At 35.7% G+C, this 21534-nt stretch overlaps 1 protein-coding gene across 2 annotated transcripts in view; it reads right to left on the minus strand.

The window, feature by feature from the left end:
• Positions 1-20859, minus strand: part of LOC115231667 (succinate dehydrogenase [ubiquinone] cytochrome b small subunit, mitochondrial) — a 43141-nt gene extending 22282 nt beyond the window's left edge. Inside the window, exons 1-2 of one of the 2 annotated variants that reach the window (XM_036514417.1) lie at positions 20652-20859; positions 12720-12761 (exon numbers count right to left, since the gene is read on the minus strand). In XM_036514417.1, the coding sequence (XP_036370310.1) occupies positions 12720-12761; positions 20652-20685 (76 nt within the window). In that variant the 5' untranslated portion in view covers positions 20686-20859. The remainder of the gene's footprint in view (positions 1-12719; positions 12762-20651) is intronic. The other variant, XM_029801640.2, reaches the window with a different exon arrangement.
• Between the last annotated feature and the right edge of the window lie 675 nt (positions 20860-21534).

The raw sequence follows: 21534 nt of genomic DNA on the forward strand, positions 1-21534 counted from the left end.
GCCAGATTTTTCAGATTTTTCTAGTTAACTAAATAATTTGAAACTTCGTATACTGGTAGAATGTGTCAAAAGAAAACAATAATTTCAACTAGTTTTTTTGACAAAAATGTATTTTATAAGTTTATACGTAGTTTAAATCTGCGAGTTTTAACCAATCGTATTCTCTGTATTCATTTGAAATTATTTGCTCCGTCTAAACATATTGTTACTGTGACGTAAACAGCACACACGTACTGTTTACTTTGGATGAATAATAAACACATATTCAGTGTTTTTGTATAGGTTTCGGGTGTTTTCTCTATACAATGTATATAAAACAGAGAGAGAGATGGGTGGAAAGAAATGATTCTGTTCTAAACATAGAAAACAAGCTCCTAGGTGCTTGAATTTCCAATTCCATCTGCTCCTGCTGTTCACATCATTTACGGCTCTATATTTCTCTCTCACTACCAAAACATGAGTTTACAAATATTTTAGATTTCATATAAGGTAATTAATATACATTAAAATTTTTATGCAGAAGAACAAGATAAAAATAAATAACATTAAAAAAAAGCAGGAAAAAAGCAAGTCTTAGAATATTCCAAACAGTTAAAAGTATATAGCTACCACAGATAAAGGTATAAAAGAGTGGATCAGGTCATAAGCCACAACACATAAAGCATAGTAAAACAATAAATCCGTAGATAAACGAGAAATAGGGAGATGTAGAGTGAGTGGAAGAGAGAGAGGGTTGCAAAGTGACAGAGGTCAGGGTACGTAGTAGTGGATATAGTGACTGACAAAAAGATGGGAGAGATATCATGGCAGATCTAAGAGGGTGTTCAGAGGAAAGGAGCATTCAGTGGAAAATAAAGTGATAAGGGAGGATATTGAGAATGCAGGTGGGTGACAAAGAGATTCCAAAGAGAGAAAGATAAATGGTAGTACAAAGGAAGGTGGGGGTGAAATATTTAGTCTGCTCTCATAATTAAAGCTGCTCAGTAAATGGCACCGTAGATAGATAAGTGATGGAGGGCTGGGTGTTAGGAAAATGAGCTGTGGGAAAGGATCGGCAAGTACAGATTGGATGCAAGGATACAGACATAAATATGCTTTTAGGACTTCATTTATTTTTGCTAAGATAAATAGATCATAAGCAGAGAGAATTATCACCACCATCATTATTTAACACCTGTCTTCCATACTGGCATGGGTTGGATGGTTTGACAGGAACCAGCCAGGTAGGAGACTACACCAGGCTACTGTGTCTATTTGGCATGGTTTTTATGGCCAGATGCCCTTCCTAACACCAATCACTTCATAGAGTGGACTGAGTGCTTTTTACATGGCACCAGCACAGGTGAGGTCACTTTTGGCATCACCATCATCCTTCAATCAACCTATGGTTGGTTGGAACTTTTGACACAGTTTTTACAGCTGGATGCCCTTCCAAATGTCAACCACTGCACAGAATCACCAATTATTTCAACCCATTGTCATTTCTCCCATGAGACGATCTGAGGTTGGTCTTCACTACTTCATCCCAGGTCTTCCTCTTCCACAGGTTCCATTCACATTTAGCAATCGTTTTAATGTCCACTTTTCCACATTTGCATGGATCACACAGATATTACTGAGACAGATTTTCTATGGCTGGATACCATTCCTCTCACCAACTTTCACCTGTTTCCAAGCAAGGTAATATTTACCCACAGCCAGACATGTTTCCACAGATTATTGAAAAATGAATGAGATTTAATTTACAACAATTACATGATGTCATGACAAGAAGTCAAAAACATACACACACAAACAAATACAATAGACTTGTTTCAGTTTCCATCTCCCAAATCTACTTGAAAAGCATTGGTCAAGCTAGGGCTATTATAGAAAATACTTGCCCAGGGTGAATACGAGACTGAACCTGAAACTATGTGGTTGCAAAGACAGGTATGAATGCATTCAGTTAGAGTTTCTGGCTATTCAATTTCAGAGAGGAAATTCATTACAAAACAGCTTTTTCTAAAAATAAACTAACAATAGCTCAAACTGTCAGTATTCAATAAATTATTTGCTACTGGACAATATGTTGAGGAAATACATTTTTATTTATTTCATTGTTATTAGGAAACAGGCCTGCTCTCTATAGAGTATCTATATAGATAAAAGAAACCTAATAATAGGAAAATATATTTATGAAAGATAGTCTGAATAGACTAGAATCTGATACCAGGGATGAACACTCGCAGATTCAAAAGATATTTGAAAGACCATCAGCCTTAAAGTTGGTGGTCAGATATGCATTGAAAAAAAAAAAACACAAAATACAGTAATACCTGGGTGAGATATATTCTTAGTGACAATTGTGAAACTAGAAGAGATTAAATTTGACAAAATAAAAACCTGCTTAACATCAGTAAATTAAGGGAAGTTCCAAGGGAAAAGTCCAAATCAGTCTATATAACACATTGTTTTATCATCATCATCGTTGTCGTTTAACGTCCGCTTTCCATACTGACATGAGTTGGACAATGACCGAGGACTGGCGAGCCAGAAGGCTGCACCAGGCTCCAGTCTGATCTGGCAAAGTTTCTACAGCTGGATGCCCTTCCTAACGCCAACCACTCCAAGAGTGTAGTGGGTGCTTTTACATGCCACCGGCATGAGAGCCAGTCAGGCGATTCTGGCAATGACCATGCTCAAAAGATGTTTTTTACATGCTATCTGCACACGAGCCAATCCGGTGGCACTAGCAATAACTACACTCGAATGTTATTTTTCACATGCTGTTAAGGCGACACTGGCAAAGATCATGCTCAAATGGTGCTTTTTATGTGCCACAGGTACAGGAGCCAATTTGAGGCCCTGGCAACAATCACGCTTGGATGTCCTCTTAACGTTCCACTGGGACAAGTGCAAGTCAGGCGGTACTGTCATCGGCCATGTCAGCAATTTTGATTTCACTTGCCTCAATAGGTCTTCGCAAGCAAATTTTATTGTCCAATGAATGAGGGGTATAGGTGGGCTGGTTACATCCATTGGCATAGGCCATGGGCTGTGGTCTCACTTGGCTTGTCGGGTCTTCTCAAGCACAGCATATCTCCAAAAGACTCAGTCACTAGTCATTGCCTCGATAAGGCCCAATGTTCAAAGGTCATGCTTCACCACTCATCCCAGATCTTCCTGGGTCTACCTCTTCCATAGGTTCTCTCAGCAGCTAGGGTGTGACACTTTTGCACATAGCTGTCCTCATTCATTCACAACACATGACCATACCAGCGCAGTCGTCTCCCTTGCACACCACATCTGATGCTTCGTAAATCCAACTTTTCTCTCAGGGTGCTTCCACTTTGTCGTGTATGCACACAGACATTACTCATCCAGCGGAGGATACTGGCTTCATTCCTTACAAGCTTACGCATGTCCCAGCAGTCACAGCCCATGTTTCACTGCCATGCAGCATGGCTGTTCATACACATGCGTCATACAGTCTACCTTTTACTCTGAGCGAGAGGCCCTTTGTCACCAGCAGTTGTAGGAGCTCTCTGAACTTTGCCCAGGCTATTCTTATTCTAGCAGCTACACTTTCAGCGCATCCACCTCTGCTACTGACATGGTCCCCTAGGTAACAGAAGTTATCAACTACTTGTAATTTTTCTCCTTGAAATATAACAGAAGCTGCTCTCTGCACATTTTCAGTGTTTATAGCACCTGAGCATTTGCCACATACAAAAACTATCTTCCCAGTTAGCCTTCCTTTGATATTGCTGCACCTCTAGGTACATCTTGATACCATATTTTACAAGTTTGCTATAGAGTTTGGCAGTTTATAGTGTCAAAAGCTTTTCCCATATCAATGAATAGTCCACATAATGTCCTGTTTCTACATTACTTTTAATACAAAAATCCAAAAAGTGCACAACTGAGAGTAACTGGTTGTGAATCAAAACTTATTTTGGTGAATGAGGAAAAAACAGAAGTGAAATTTTTCTATTTGTGATTCTGGGAACTACCAACAAAAATCAAGTAATTCTCAATAATTTAAATACTTTTTACAGTTTAAGAAAATAAAAGAGATGGAAGTATGCGAATATAAATAGAACTAGGAGTCCTGAACAAAGCCATAGATGAGGGCGGCAGGCAAACATTCACTCCCTCTCGCCCACTTTTCAGTTGTATCAAAAGACGCCATGATCCAATAACTATGTCAAATGAAATAGCAGTCTCCTTCAAACCATGTTAACCCATACAATACCACCAAGCACATAAAGCATACACAAACTCTCTTGGAAAACGAGTTTAAAAAAAGTCACTTGCTCAACCAACCATAACTAAAATAAAACGCTACTAAACAAACAAAGAACAAATTAAATTCAGTGCAAAGGCTATAAATAATTTTCAAGTCAGAACTTGGAATCAAAACAGAAATATATTGCAACGAAGTGTGATGGATGACGTAATAATGAAATGGCAAAAAGAGTAGCAGTGATAGTGGAGAAGATAACATTAGTAGTGGTAGTAATAGTCAAGACTATAACTGTAGTACTATACTATTAGTAGTAACACTGGTTTTGTGCGTGTAGTAGTAGTAGTAATAGAGGAGACCAAAAACTATAAGTAGACAAGAGATAAAAACTGGACAAGTGTAAATGAAATATTGTAAATGGAAATGATTTTTCAAAATGAAATCACAATTTATGAGAAGATAATCAACGAGCAGAATTATGTAATAAAGAACAAAATTGTTTCACAATAAAGCTAGCAATACTTTCTTATAAAAAGGGGACAAGCAGCCAATGTGGAGGAAGCTTATGGAAAATAAGAGAAGAAATGATAAAAACTTATCACAAGGTGTTGAATCCCATGAAAGAGATGACAAAGGGCTGCAACAACTAGTGAGATGCCATGCTGGAGCAAACCAAGCCAACTTGTGTCAGCATGGGAAAACAGCTAAAAAGAAAATGATGATGACATTGACTTGTATGTTTTGTGGTATGCTACAGAATTTTCCAGTAACACTGTCAATTCTATACACCCAGATATATTTTGGATACTAACATAAACAATAGTTGTGACTAACAATCTTTAATCTTTTACATTTTAGTCACTGGACTGTAGCCATGCTGGGGAACCACTTTGAAGTGTTTCAATCAAATAAATTGACCCCAGTACTTACTTTTTAAAGTCTGGTACTTAATTCTATTCTTCACCAAACCACTAAGTTATAGGGATGTAAATAAACTAACACTGGTTGTTAAATAGAGAGACAGGAGACAAACACACACATGGGCTTCCACGTGGTTTCTGTCTACCAAATTCACTCACAAGGCATTGGTCATCCTGGAGTTATAGTAGAAGACACTTGCCCAAGGTGTCACAGTGGGACTGAACTTGGAACCACATGATTGCAACGTCAATGTATTAACCAAACACCATGCCTAGGATTAAAAAGCTAATTAGAAATAAACGTGATGAGGAAAAAACTGAATGACTATCATTATTTGAATTATTTTGGTTAAATATGAAAGGCAACTCCAGACCATTTTTAATTTCTGAGTTCAACAATAAACCCCAGCCTTCATTACTGTATTTACCCAAGTTATGATGAATGAATCACAGTGTAAGAAAGTAAAATGGTTTAGAAATTAAATAATCCAAAGACATTTAATGCTTGGAACAAATCTAAGAGAGTATGTGTAGCGCTACAGCCATAATTAAAATGGTGAGATCTAACTTAACCCTCTTTACAATAGAAATCTGATACAGCCACTCAAAATTTCATTATTCTTAAATGTAGAAAGCAGTTTTATATACTAATCTATTTTTTGTTGAAGTATTTCACATGTGAAGTTATTTTTTTGCCAAGATATATCAAGTTTATTGAGGCAATACGATTTGCAGAAAATAGCAATTCCATTTTTTGGTAAATATTGAACCCTTAGCATCCAGATTATTCTATTAAATGTAATGCTACTCATGCATGATCTTGAGTATAACTGGAATAGCCATAAAGCTAAATTTTGCAGTTAAAGAGTTAAAAAAAGAAGTAATCCTTTGGTTGGTAGATATACATGGTCCCTAGTTATTATAGTTCTATAACCATTTAGGAGCAGGGTTAGAAATACTTAGTTATATTGAAAAATTATTTTATGCTTTTTGGTACTTTTGTGATTTTTTTTTTTAGCAGGAGAATCTCAAAACATTGAGATGTGTGAAGAGATTCTAAAGCGAATTTAAAACTTCACTCTAAATATATTGATGAATATAGTATTAAAAATGATGCTTCCATGTACCAAAAATCACACGTGCACACACACACAGGGCTCTTAAATGTCAAGGGTTTTTTAAACTTTTAACAATTTTGATCCCCTAAAAGATTGCCCAACATCTCTACACTACCCTCACCCATCAAAATCATCATCATTACCAGATTTATCAGAATTTCAAAATATGACAATACCCCTTGCTTTTATTTCACATTATATGTGATACCTGTGCTGGTGGCATGTAAAAAGCATCATCCGAACGTGGCCGCCACCAGCACCGCCTTGACTGGCTTCCGTGCCGGTGGCACGTAAAAAGCACCAACCAATCGTGGTCATTGCCAGTTTCCCCTGGCACCTGTGCCGGTGGCATGTAAAAAGCACCCACTACACTCACGAAGTGGTTGACATTAGGAAGAACATCCAGCTGTAGAAACACTGCCAGATCAGACTGGAGCCTGGTGCATCCTCCTGGCTTCCAAGACCCCGGTCGAACCATCCAACCCATGCTAGCATGGAAAACAGACGTTAAACGATGATGATGATTATATATATATATCTAGATAGATAAGTTCACCAAAAATTTAGATTGTACTGCATTACCTCTGGATATCCTTGTTGCTTATTTTGATATATATATATAGAGAGAGAGAGAGAGATAGATAAGAATCACCAAGAATAGGAACATGAGAAAAAAAAGAAAGAAATCAAGATTTTGTCATATTTGAAGAAAGTTCTGAGATCTATACCCTCAGCATATAGAAACCGTGGTTAAAACCCTGCTCTACATAATCATTCAAGCTGCTGCAATTAAAACTCCTGCAAATCACACCGCCCTACCATCTTACTGAATATTTTTGATCATAGATTTCTTCAATCAGGATTGTAACAATTCCCCACATTTAGAGTGGGCTATTACCATATTTACAGACTTATACAATCAGTTTCACATTGTTACAATACACACAATACATTGTCACTAGACACTTAGCATTTTAATTTATGAATTTTAGTCACAATAAACCATTTACCAACGTCCTGTACATGGTTCCAACCACCAATGTGTCATAAAAATGTCTACAAACATTTAATGCACTTCTGCATTTCCTATTTCACACTATTTCAAGAATCAACATTGAAATTTATCGTACAATCATGATCTTGTTTCAATGCCCACTGTACATCACACACACAATGCATATTGCCTATATTCAGCTTGTGTTAACCCATTTCTAATCCTACTTCTATATACTTTACAATGTATTGGCCACATCTGTGCTATTGATTGACACAGAAAATGTATAACAAGTATGTTTTCTGATACTATATACAATTGCATAGTACAAACAAGACCACTGTCACAATTATCCCAGGCAGAATACTTCAAAGGCGAAAAAATAGTAAATAAATAAAAAAAAAATTGTGTATCCTCCCTGCAATAACTGCCTGGCCCCAAGTGCTGGCAACTTATGTCATACCACTGATTATATAGCTTGACTGTTTTTTTAAAGAAAATTAGTTCAACAGTTTCACTATACAAAAGACATCATTACAGCCAACAACACAAATATTATACACATTTTTTTGTATAAAAATAAACACCAGTTACAGTTATCCTTAGCAGCTATTATCCCAGGAAGACAAGCCAAGAAAGAGAGCTGAATATAAAGGTCAAGATTTCAACCTTTACACAAAACACAATAAAAATCAGTGTGTGTGAGAGAGAGAGAGAGAATGTTTGTCTACTCAGTTGCATGAGTGTATGCATGTATGTATATTATCATCATCATCATTTAACATCCATTGTTCATGCTGGCATGGGTTGAACAGTTTGACTGGGCTGGCACCAGACTCCAGTCTAATTTGGCATGGTTTTCTACAGGTGGATGCCCTTCCTAATGCCAACCACTCCAAGAGTGTATTGGGTACTTTTACGTGCCACCAGCACAGGTGCCATTTACATGACACTGGTATCTGCCACGACTGTGATTTTGCTTGGCTTGATGAGTCTTTTTCTCAAGCATGACATAATGCCAAAGGTCTCAGTCATTGCCTCCATGAGGAGACTCAAAAGGAAGTTAGCAACTTTGCCTCCGTGAGGCCCAACACTCAAAAGGTGTTCTTTACTTCCCACCAATATGGGTGCCAGTTACCACAACTAGGATTTCATTTGGCTTGACAAGTCCTCTCAAGCACATCACATCACCAAAAGGTCTCTGCCACTAGTCATTGCCTCTGTGAGGCTCAAAGTTTGAAGATCATGCTTCACCACCTTGTCCCACGTCTTTACACAGCTGTCCTTGTACATGCACATCATATGACCATATCAGTGCAGTCGTTATTTGCAAAAAATGAAATTACTTTCTTGCCAACCAATGGAAACAAGGAACTCTTGACAAAAGAGATTTTTTCTACATCAAGTGAACCAAATACTAACAACAAAGCTACATCAACTGATAAAATCAAAACATGCAACGAAACATCAAGTTTCTAAACACATTTTATTGATTATTATTTGTAAATATTTAACCCTTTCGTTACCAACCCGGCTGAAACCGCCTCTGGCCCCGAGTACAAATGTCTTGTTTTCGTAAGTTTTGAATTGAAATCTTCCACCAAACCTTAGTCACACTTTATGTTCCTAACACCAGCTTAATGATAACGAAGTTATTTTACAAAATTCTTTGTTATATCTAAAATAATTGAGAGAAACATAGAGCATCCCAAAATAAATACAGTAACGAATGGGTTAATTAATCAAATCATTGGTTATGCTTAAATTGTCATTCTATAGTTTTTTATTTAATATACAAAAATATTTTTCACAACAAATTTCATCAGTGATAACAATCATAACCACTATTTATAACATTTCTATGTGAATAAGCTTCTCACTTAATGATTGGGGATTTGAAATGAATCACAGAATCAAGGTATTCCTGAATACAGCCTGGTCTTTAAATAAAATCCCCTGGCTCAGATGTAACTCAGTAAACTACAACCAAAGAACATTAAAACATACCATCGCTGAAGTTATCTAGCAGACCTTTAACAAAGTGTCCAAGAAGACAATAGACCAGATTTCATGATCATTGTTTTTATATCCACTTTTCCACGCTAGCAGGGCTAGCATGGAAAGTGCAGGCAATGTTTTACAACTGGATGCCCTTTTTGATGTCAAACCTTTTAACTCTTATGTCACGCAGATATAGTATAAACATTCTACATACACACATATACATACATATTTTTCAATGCTAACAATGGATAAAATATTTTTGTTGGAGCAATATTATCACTGGATCATTGATTTTTCCATGCTTGGATACTTTTCTAGCTTTCATCAATAAAATACAAGTTGCAGTTATGGAATATGTTGTCAAGATGCAGTTTTGCAATATGCTTGCAAATAGATGCCAGCAGCAGTCACATGCTTAGTCTGAAAGTATAATGATGGCTGTAGTTGCTGTCCATGTTTATTCATAAGTCAACCAAGTTAAGAAGGCCCATAGTGAAGAATTATTCCAACTATGGCCATCTTTTTGTTTTTCAGAAAAATCTACTTAGGATTACATTATACAATGTGATGATTCTTATTTACAATGATTGGTGTAATTTAAGGGCCCTTTGGCTGTTATTTCAAGCAGTTCTAGCAACCACATAAAGACTTTCTTGGTTCAAATAACACAGAGGAAAGTTCATTTCGTTTGCATGATGTTACAGAAACCGAAGCAAAGCATTTGATTTTCTTCACAAAAAAATACAAATAGCTACATCATTTCCATCTCTAAAACCAATTGTTGATGATGATATAGCTAAACTAGTCACTAGAGAGGACACTTTTCTGTACAACCTAACTGGTTGTATGTGTGTGTGTGTGCACATGACTGACTGAACAGGCAGAATTGTTGGAACAAATAAAATGCCTTGTGGTATTTGTTCAAACATTTGAGGTTTTAAGCTCGAATTCAACTTTGCCTTTCGCACTTTTGTGGGGTCTATAAAAAGCACCAGTCCTGAATATTGGATGAGGAAACTCAAAGCACTGGACAAAATGTGCTGTGGTTTTGTTCAAGCTCATTAAGTTTACCTGCAACAACACTGGCACCTAACTATCATGTCCCATGCCCTTCCCTTGCACAACAACAGCAGCATAGTGAATGGAATCTTGCTCCCCAGACAATAACTGGTTTTCCATAAAAAAAAAACAAAAAAAACCTTACTCAGGCTTGCATCCTGACTGATGGAGGGCTTTAACCCTTTCGTTACTGTATTTATTTTGAGATGATCTGTGTTTCTTTCAATTATTTTAAATATAATAAGGAATTTAGTAAAATAACTTAGTTATCATGAAGTTAGTGTTAGGAACATAAATTGTGATTAAGGTTTGGTGGAAGATTTTAATGAATAACCTATGAAAACAAGACATTAATACTACAGAGCCAGAGCCAGTTTTGGCCGGGTTGGTAATGAAAGGGTTAATATAGATGTATAACTTATTGTGAAACTAATAATATATAAAAACAGATCAAAGACAGATAAGCAATAACAAAAAAAAATTGTCCTTTACGTTTTTGAACAGGACCTAAATTTGTTCAACTCTAATCTAAACTCCCGTGATACTTTCCTCTGAAGCATGACTAAATTTGAGACATTATGGTTCCTAGTTTGATCATTATCAATTTCAAGTAGGTATTTTTATCTATATTGTAATGAGTTTGTTGATAATATGAGCACTTGACTACATACTTAAGACAAATAACAGTAATCATTATCCTTCTTTTCACCTGACAATAAGTCAACATGAACTGACATTTACAGCCGCCTGTTGCTTATCAAAAACACACCAAGTTCACTTTGTTTACCTTCTCAACAGTAACAATTTCCAGATAATAGAATGAATGTGATATGCTTGCTGCCATACTGCATCCCAGACAAATAAAATACTGCAGAGACTGTTCAGGTTGATACACTGCATGTCTGGGTGTGCAGTATGTTTCTCAGCTATGCAGAGGTAGAATTTAACTATGCAATTTTCACTGTATCTGCAGAATACCTATATGCTATGCAAACACTCAAGCCAGGCAGCCTTGGGACAAGACAATAACAACTGGATAGAAAGATTATATTGAAGAAACGAAAAGTTAGCAGTAGAATCAAACAGTTGAGTAGCAAGATATTCAAATGAAATACAAGCACATGGAATGTCGTTACCTTAATGCTACTCCACCGCAATCATACACAGAGGAACAACAAAACAGATTACTTTGTATACACAATCTCTAAAGTAACATCTACAACAAAAGAACTATATGAAACTGTATTATGATTAGTAGCACACACAGCATTAATAAGTAAACTGGTATTTAGCTTCACCTTAAAAGTCATCTGGTCAACAATCAAATCAAACAAGCCTTTTACAAAATTAGGTATTAATACAGCAGAAAATAAACATTTATTAGCAAGAAACTGAATTTTTCATAATTTGATGGTTATGTATGTCACCTGGCCACAAAATATGAAAGTCAATATTTTGGAATTAGATTTTTATATTTATTAAGAATGGTATATTTAATCAGAACCAATTATTGACAATCTGTCTCTTTTAGCAAATTGCTTACAACTTAAAGGGTTAAAGTTAAATTTAATGTTCTAAATATAATCCTACAACTGTTCCATTAACGGCTAACACAACAGCTTTACCTCACACACACATGCATGCACACATACACACACAGGTATAAATAAGCAATTTTAATGAATAGAAATTGCTATAGTTCCCAAGAAGAACCAAACACTTTGCAAATATCTCCTTCGAGTAAAACCACCAGTAGAAGAGAAAGAACTGCGTGTACTCCATCCCATGCAGCTGTGGTAGGTTATACAAAGGCAAAACATGCCACCCCCTCAAAATAAGGGTAGAGGAACATCGCAAAGCTGTGACAGGAGGAGATATTGATAAATTGGGTATAGCTGATCATGTATGGAAAAATTGAGACCACCTCCCCCAGTGGGATGAAGTTAAAATAATAGACAGAGAACACCACTGGAAAATACGAAAACTAAAAGAAGCAGCACATATGCTAGGACACAATAGCCCCCTAAGCAGACCAAGTGCAGATATGGGAACCAGTATCAAGGATGGATAGGAAAATATGAAATTTATAAACCCTAAAATTCACTCTGTAATTGCCCATGGGGATATGGAGTGGTGGTTAAGAGCACGGGCTACTAACCCCAAGATTCTGAGTTCGATTCCAGGCAGTGACCTTTATAATATCAAAAAATTGATACTATTATCATCAAGACACCTGATGAAGGCTGGAGGGTATATCAGCCAAAACATTTTTAACAACAAACAAGATGAGGACAAATATCTGTCCAAATGTACAAACTATTTCTCTTTGTAATTATATATAGCAGCAAAATTATATACAGCCAGCTTCATGTTATGTATGATTAGTTCAAACTTACTGAACCTTTCATTGTTTTGCTGCAATGTCCCACTCCATTTAGCAACAAGGAAATAGGTGTAAGATTTAGGAAATCTGTAGAAAACTACTCTAATCTATCATTTCAAAATATATACTGTAGATAATTCAACAGAACATTAGGCACTCACATTCAACTCATTAGTACATTTATGTTTATCAGTTTATGAATGTCTATTTTCAGATAAGATAGGTAAAGACATGCATATTTAAACGGGAGGGTGAGGTTGAAAAGGAGTGCATTTTGTGAATAGAAGTATGTTAGTTATGTACATGTGAATTATACATTGTATATGTGGATCATCATCATTTAATGTCTCCCTTCCTTGCTGGCATGAGTTGGACATGGTAACAGACAACCAGCAAAGAGGCCAGCAACAAAGACACATAACTCTTGAATGTCAACAATGTCATCATCATCATCATCATTTAACGTCCGTTTTCCATGCTGGTATGGGTTGGATGGTTTGATGGCTCCAATCTGATCTAGCAATGTTTCGATAGCTGGATGCCCTTCCTAACACCAACCACTCCAAGAGTGTAGTGCGTGCTTTTTATGTGCCACCAGCACAAGAACAAAAATACCTCAGTGGAGTGTTCTGTGTACTAAATACAAAAACAGAAGGGTCTCGCATACATAATACAATGAATTCAAAAATTTCAATGAACTAAGATTATCTAAATATTTATTAGACAAAAATTCCCTCTGGTAGAATTTAAATATATTAAAAAAGAAGGTAGATAACTCCAATAAGACCAGTTCAAAATTTTGGACAATATAAACAATAAAGATTAATTGTAGGAATGGCCTAGTCCATCTAGCCATAATTATGAACCTGTGTAAAAACAAACAGCAGCTCTTTACAATTGCAACTCTGTGCAGTTAACAAATGCTTTGACAACTTTGTTCAATGAAGATGGTCAACACCCACTTGCAACGTATTTTTCATATTCCAGCATGAAAAAAAAAATCCTTCATTTACAGTGCATAAATACAGTTGGAAAAGGGCTGGGGCAACAAAGGAATTAAACATTATTGCTAGAAATGTGGAACAAGGCTGAAAAGTCCATAGGCTAACAAATGAAGGAGTAGTGGTAGAGCTGCGAAATCTTGCATGCATTAGTTTCAACTTATTAATAAATAACTGCATTGCTTCTTTCCAGATAATCTCTGTTCAAAGACTTCAAATGTAACTAGTAGTGACTTGTCTTGAAAATAGACAGAATTTGGCATTGCGGTGTTATTAATTATCAGCAGAAAAAGGTTTTAGCCCCCAAAGACATTCATGCTGACATGACTGGTACATTAAGGGACAACAATCCAGCTTTATCAATAGTGCAAAAGTGGGCAGCTGAATTTGGGAGGGGAAGGGAGAATCTTGAGGACCCACGGTCAGGATGTCCTGCAACTACCACTACTGAGGAGAATACTGATCATGTTCACCACATGATGATGGATGACAAGCAATTAACTATAAATCATACAGCCGATGCTATTAGCATATCCCATGAGGGATTTGAGAATATTGTGCACAATGAACTCAACACAACGAAGGTTTCTGTTTGGTGGATGCCATGTCTTCTGACACTTCATCAAAAGTGCATTAATTAGATAGCATCACAGGAAAATTTGATATTGTTTCAAGCACATCCAGTTGGTATCCTTGAATGTTTCCTAACTCACAATGAGTATTGAGTTCATCACTTTGAGCCAGAGACAAAGTGACAGGGGAAAACCCCCTCTTCACCTGCCAAGATCATTTTATCTGCAGGGAAGATAAAGAAGATAATTGCCTCAGTTTTTGGGATGCAAAAGGCATTGTTTATTGATTATCTTCAAAAGGGCTACATCAATGGAGAGAACTATGCCAATTTATTGAGGCAATTACGAAAGGCTATCAAGACCAAAAGCCCACGTAAACTGACGAAAGGGGTCTTGTTTCATCAGGACAAGGCTCCAGCTAACAAGTCCTTACTTTCAATGTGCATGATTATAGCTTTGATCATCCTTCGTATTCTCCTGATTTCCACCCATCTGACTATCATCTGATCCCCAATATGAAAAAAACTATTGGAAACCAGTATTGCAGTGACCATGTCATATCTGCTGTCGATGACTTTTTCACCAACAGGATGAAAGCTTCCCTACCAATGGGATCGAAGCACTGCAACACCAATAAGATATGTGTGGACGGCAAGGAGGGCTAGGTTGAAAAATAAACCTCGTCTGGTCACATTCCATGAGAGTATCTTGGTCATCCTATGAACTTTTCAGCCAATCCTCATAGGGATAACCAATATTAAATAATTTATTAGCTGGTCATATGAAATTCAGTTCATGTATTTGTATATATGTAAATAAGAGGTGACAGGAGTTCAAGGAGCAGTTATTCTGGTTGTAGTAAGAGAGTTTCTTTCTGTCTATGTGACAAATCTTATGACACTCATGCTGGTATGTCATATGGTAGGGATACTGAATATGGATAATTTTCAGAGAGTGGGGAGAAATGTGGGCTCCAATTCAGCCATGAAAAATGATAATTAGTAGGCAGAAATGTTAACTAGCATGAAAATCAAAGCACACGTGAGGTAAGATGGTAAATGGGCATTTAAACAAGCCCAAAGTGCACAGAAGAAATAACTGCAATGGTACAAGACAATATGAAATGGGCAGAAGTTCTGAGTGAAAAAGTACAAGGTATTACTGATAGTTATTATTTTAAAAATAAAAAAAAAAGGTAAAGTTACCTTCTCTGTTCACACTGACTCATAAGGGTAAGTTTTCCAGTTTCCATGACTTCTAAATTCCCCACCTGGACGGGACGCCGGTCTGTCGTAGGATTACTCATTTTTGCCAGCTGAGTGGACTGAGCTATGTGGAAAGTGTTTTGCTCAAGGACACAACACACTGCCCAGTCCAGGAATCGAAACCACAATCTTATGATCATGAGTCCAACAACCTAACCACTAAGACACACACACCTCCACATAGTTATTTAGCCCTAAATCAGCTCTAATAGAACAAGCCATAATCAAATGTATTTTCAGGCATTACAATTTATCCTTTATGTGGCAGGGGAGGGAGGAGTATAATCTGACTACACTGTATAATTTTCCTTGGTATTTTAAGAGAGTAAGGTTTCAATTGAAGAATACTTTCAGCGCCAGATTGACTGTTAATATAAGCCTAAACAAAGGCACCAATGGAATTTTTGCCAGTGCAAGGTTTACTAATTAGAGGTCTTTTAATGAATAAAGTGAGTCGAAAGTTTTCATTTTCTCTATTAATCTAATTCATTATCATTTAATGTCTGTTTTCCATGCTGGCATGGGTCGAACAGTTGACCAGAGCTGTTAAGGCCAGCAGCCACACCAGGCTCCATTGCCTGTATTGGCATGGTTTCTACAGCTGGATGCCCTTCCTAACGCCAACCACTCCACTGAGTATACTGGGAGCTTTATATGTGGCACCAGTGCCAGTACTTTTAATGTAGCACCAACACAAGTACTTTTTATGTAGCACCAGCACTTTTTATGTAGCACCAGTACTTTTTATGTAGCACCAGTACTTTTTATGTAGCACCAGCACCAGTAACAATTCTATTGTGACAGATGGGTCTTCTTGAGTACAGCAGTGTACCAAATATCTTAGTCCTTAGTCATCTCCTTCATAAGGCTCAGTGTCTTAAGAAAGATATAAGTTGCTTACTGTTATTTAGTGTAAAAAGAATAAAAAACAGATCACATTTAATATTGTTATGGGGTTTGATCTGACCTGGAAAATTCTTCGTCAATCAGTCAATGAAAAGGATCAAGGATGCATCAGTCTAGGTCCAAGCTTAGAGCATCAATTGGTCATGACTGGCCCTGGATTTGGGGCTGTTATTTCTAGTAGGTCAAGTGACCATACAGAAGTTTCCTAATTGGTCTGATACCAGTAGGAAGAAAAAGACTTGTCACTTGGGAATAAGTGTTGAGATAAAACTTCAGAATACTGAGACTAACAGAAACAATGACAAGCAACCGAAACATATAGCATTAAATACAAGCTAATAGAGAAAAAAAGACGATAAACACAATTATGAAAGGTAATGTGAAGGGCATCCAGCTGTAGAAACTGCCAGATCAGATTGGGGCTTGGTGCAGCTATCTGGTTCGCCAGTCCTCAGTCAAATCGTCCAACCCATGCTAGCATGGAAAGCGGAAGTTAAACGATGATGATAATAATGATGATGAATGGGAGAAGACGACACGTTATGTATATAAATCATGTGTATGTACATCATGTGAAAAGATACAGAAGCATACAAGAGATAAAAATTAGGGGATAAAATGTGACACTGGAATAGACAGCTGTTCGAATTACACAACACTTTATCGAGTCGACTTTTAGAAATAATTTTTTTATTCTACTGTTTCCACTCAGCTTATTTCCATGTAGTTAGCAATTTGGGTGAGTGTGTATGTGGAGGGAGGGGTGAGTTGATCATATCGACCTCAGTATTCAACTGGTAATTATTTTATCAACCAAGGCAAAGTCGACCTCAGCAGAATTTGAACTAAGCGTAAAAGACTGGCGAAATACCGCTATGCATTTTACCCGGTGTGCTAACGATTCTACCAGCTCAACGCCTTAATATAACCGATTATCGATAAATGTTATGCTAACATTTTGTTGCAGCTATTCGTGCAATGACACGGTTAGCATTTATTATTATTATTATTATTAAACAAGGTTAACGAATTATTAATACTTGTTACTGCCTCATAATTTCACCATCATCAAGATTTGCAGAGAGAAATCATTTTGATATTTCGGTTGAGTCTAAACTCACATCATTAAGAATTCTAGAGAAAAACATTTACATCACAACTTCTTATTTCCTCACCTAAAAATAAAAACCTTCTAAATCGACAAATTCTAAAAATGCGGAATAGTTTATTTTCCTAAACAGCAAATGAAATACAGCTGCAAGCAACCTTAATGTTTGTTTTGGAGGTCGTAGACTGGTGGCTCTAATACAAATATACAAGATGATTTTATTTACATAGATATAAGGAAAGAGGAACTGAAATTTATTTATACCTTTCTTAATGACTTTAGCAATTAACGTGAGAAGAAACATCGATATTATCGATTACTAGTTATTGATATTTCACTCGACATCACTAATGTCCTTGAAAAAGCATGTATATACACATATTTTATACATTCTCAATTCTCATCCCACTTATGTTGCATAGCTGTTAGTCAACATTGATCGAATAGACTTTTGGTCAGAGACGTTCCAGTAATGAACATCCTGACTAGTTTTCATTTGTAGTTTATCCAGGAACGAATTATTCAGTAATCTAAAGGAGATATGACTGCTGTTACTAGGAAGTTTAGCGACTACAGAGCAGATGTTAATGCTTATGTAAGTACTGGTGTATCAGACCAGTGCTAAAGAGACAAAAGATAACTAAAGAACTAAAGAGACAAAAAAATTTATTTTTAATCATTTATATGATCATACAAAATTAACATCTATCGTTCCAGCTGAGATCCTTCGGAATTTGTCACTGGCGATGATGAAAGAAAAAAAAAACAAATAATAAACGTAAAATATCCTTCATTCAAAGTTATCTATCAATTATTTCTTCGTTGTATTTTTTCCAACTCTCTCTCTTTCTTAAGTACATTATCGTAACATCGATACAACTAATTTACAAACATATCGAAAATGTATGAAACTTGACTTTGGAGGGGGAAAATTACATTAGTAACAAAATTTATAGTAACTCCACGTGGCAGGACACGATATAGTAAACTATACACACAGAAACATGCCCTGGCCAAAAATGACATTCATGACAAAATTTTAGCGGATACACTCATTAAACGAGTCGCCATACATGACCTTTTACAAATAGCAGCCAAATATCCCTCAAATCATACACTAGACTATCATCTTAAAGGAGATAGCACGCATTTTACAGAATGTTCCTGGATGCACAATGTCTGAATGAACAAATGAGATAGTTATGATTGGACTTAAAACATATGAGCTCGATCTCCGAGGATGGAATAGCAGCAACAATGGGTGGAGGGAATGAAAGAGATATCTTCAACTTCTCATATTTCTTTAAAGCGTACTCGTATACAAGCATTTCGAAAATTACGGTGACAGAAAGAAAGAAAAAAGAAGTAATGAGTTGTATAGTCCCTAATTAACCCAGAGCCAACATAGCTAAACACATTACACAGACATATTCTAAGACTACATTGTATAATATATTCTTTCTGTTTTAAAATGATGGGGAGTGATTTAAGGGATTTGGCTGCTATTTCTTCTAAGCGTGTAGAGGTTATTGCGTTCTGTTTGTAGTCTACAAATAGAGACAACTAAATTCAAGACATGAATTTGAATTATTTACAAAACAAAAAAACCTACTTGACATATACCAAAAAATAACATTTAAAGGTTATTTGAACATTTTTATGGGACCTTACATAAGAGCCAGCCAAATACATTGATTTATTGTTGGGTGTATTTCAACTGACACCGCTATCCTCTAAGATTACCTACATGTATAAGCCTATTTGTTTAAGCTAGTTGAATTTAATTCCATTCACATTTAGGATGCCTTTGAGGAACATCAAATCGACCTCAGTACTTGTGCCTTATTTAATCGACTCTGAAATCATTAAAGGCGACGTTGACCTCGAAGGGATTTGAACTCGGAATGTAAAGAACAAATTTTTTTCCCCCATCATTTTAACGTTTCTACTGATTTTAAATGAACGCTGGAGATCATTTGAAACCAGGTTTAGTTTTATGAATGGTTTACGTCGGTAATAATTAGTTTAATAATAAAGTATACCTGCCCACAAGCTCAATTTCGTGAATTTTACTGACAAGTAATCGGGCGACCTTCTAGCATTAAACTACAGCCAACACAAGCCAAGAATATAGCTAATTAAAATCATGACTTTTACACCTTTTCCTCGAGTATTAATGAAAAGTGTAAAAATATCTTAAACAGTGGTTTTGGCTTGGCCTATTCTAATTTCAATAATTCGCCCGCCACATATCAATACCAACCACACACAAACATTTATTTTGTGTGCGTATGTATGCGCAATTACAACAAATGTATACGATATTTAGAAACGAAAACAAGAAACACATATGGGATTTGGCACATAATTTAAAAGGAACAAATATATATACAACACACACAAACCCGTCTTTCCGACCGACCTTATTAATGCGTTCAGTTCTGTCTACATAATACATCGTCGCCCTATGGTACCGTCCCAAATATGTAGGGGTAAATTTATTTGAAGGGAGATGGAAAGGAAGCTAGCATAAAACCGGTCATATCCTTAACAGGGTATTTAACTTTACAGTCGTTTACCTTTTACAATTTGCATATCGACCTTCATTCAATTGGTTTAGATAACACACACCTTCATTCCTTACATATACACACACACTTATATAAATATATATATATATTATATATATATTCAGGTTCTATTACTTCCCCCTGCTTCTTCTAGGGACCAAGTACTAAATATACCAATATATTTCAATGTTTATAATTGTTTTGCTTACTAACATTTTATGAACTGGCTTTCGTGATCTTCACTATTTACCCTTGAGACTAATAATTACATAAATTATATTACTCCTTCAACAAATACCTGTTCAGTGAAATGTGATTACAGGGTACTTGAGAACTCAGAAGACGAACAGTAGACATTTGGTAGTGAAAGAGATAAAATACAAAAGCAACAACGGTTATTATAAAACTTGTAGTGCAGTAAATGATGATACTTTTCTTTCTAGGAGTTAATACACATTTAATAACAACTTAGGTAAAGATTTTTTCTTTTATATAATTGGTGTTGTTAATAGTCCAGACTTACCGCGAATACATCCCCGTAGAAGCGACATGGCCATCGAAGAGACTCTGCTCGCTCTTTCTTTCCCTCTCTCGCTCTCTTTCTCTCTCTGTGAATGTGCGTATATTTTACAGTTTGCCAGTTCACCTCATAGTACGCTCTTTCATTCTCTCCCTTTCCCTCACTGTTACCTCGATCTCTATTACCTTCTCTTTATTGGTACTCACACACTAGAGCGACACAATACATATATGCGTATATACGTGTGTGTATATATATACTTTATTTAAAAGCAGCAGAAATATCGCAGAAACTGTTACTCAGTTTCGCGTTCCCGTTCGTCGGATAGTTTATATATATATATTTGTATGTTTATGTATGTATATATATATATAGATATATGCACAGACATATATGAATATATACATACACACATATATACATACATATATATATATATGTATATATATATATATACACATATATAGACATATATATATACACACACATATATATATACATATATATATTATATACATATATATATATAATATTTACATATAATATATATATATAATCAACAGTATATTGGATAATTGATATCCTATAGTGGGTTACATTCATAACCCCTATCTTACTTTGTACTATATACATATATATATATATTTAATATATATGCATATATATATATAATATATATACACATATGATATATATAATGTATATATACACATATGATATATATATATATATATATATATATAATATTTACATATAATATATATACACACATATATATAAAATACTTACATATAATATATATTTATACACATATATTATAAAATATATATATATAAATATACTTTATTTTAAGCAGCAGAAAATTCAACAAAATCTGTTACTCTGA

This window comes from Octopus sinensis, linkage group LG2, assembly GCF_006345805.1.
Source record: "Octopus sinensis linkage group LG2, ASM634580v1, whole genome shotgun sequence".
In the NCBI taxonomy this organism is placed as follows: domain Eukaryota; kingdom Metazoa; phylum Mollusca; class Cephalopoda; order Octopoda; family Octopodidae; genus Octopus; species Octopus sinensis.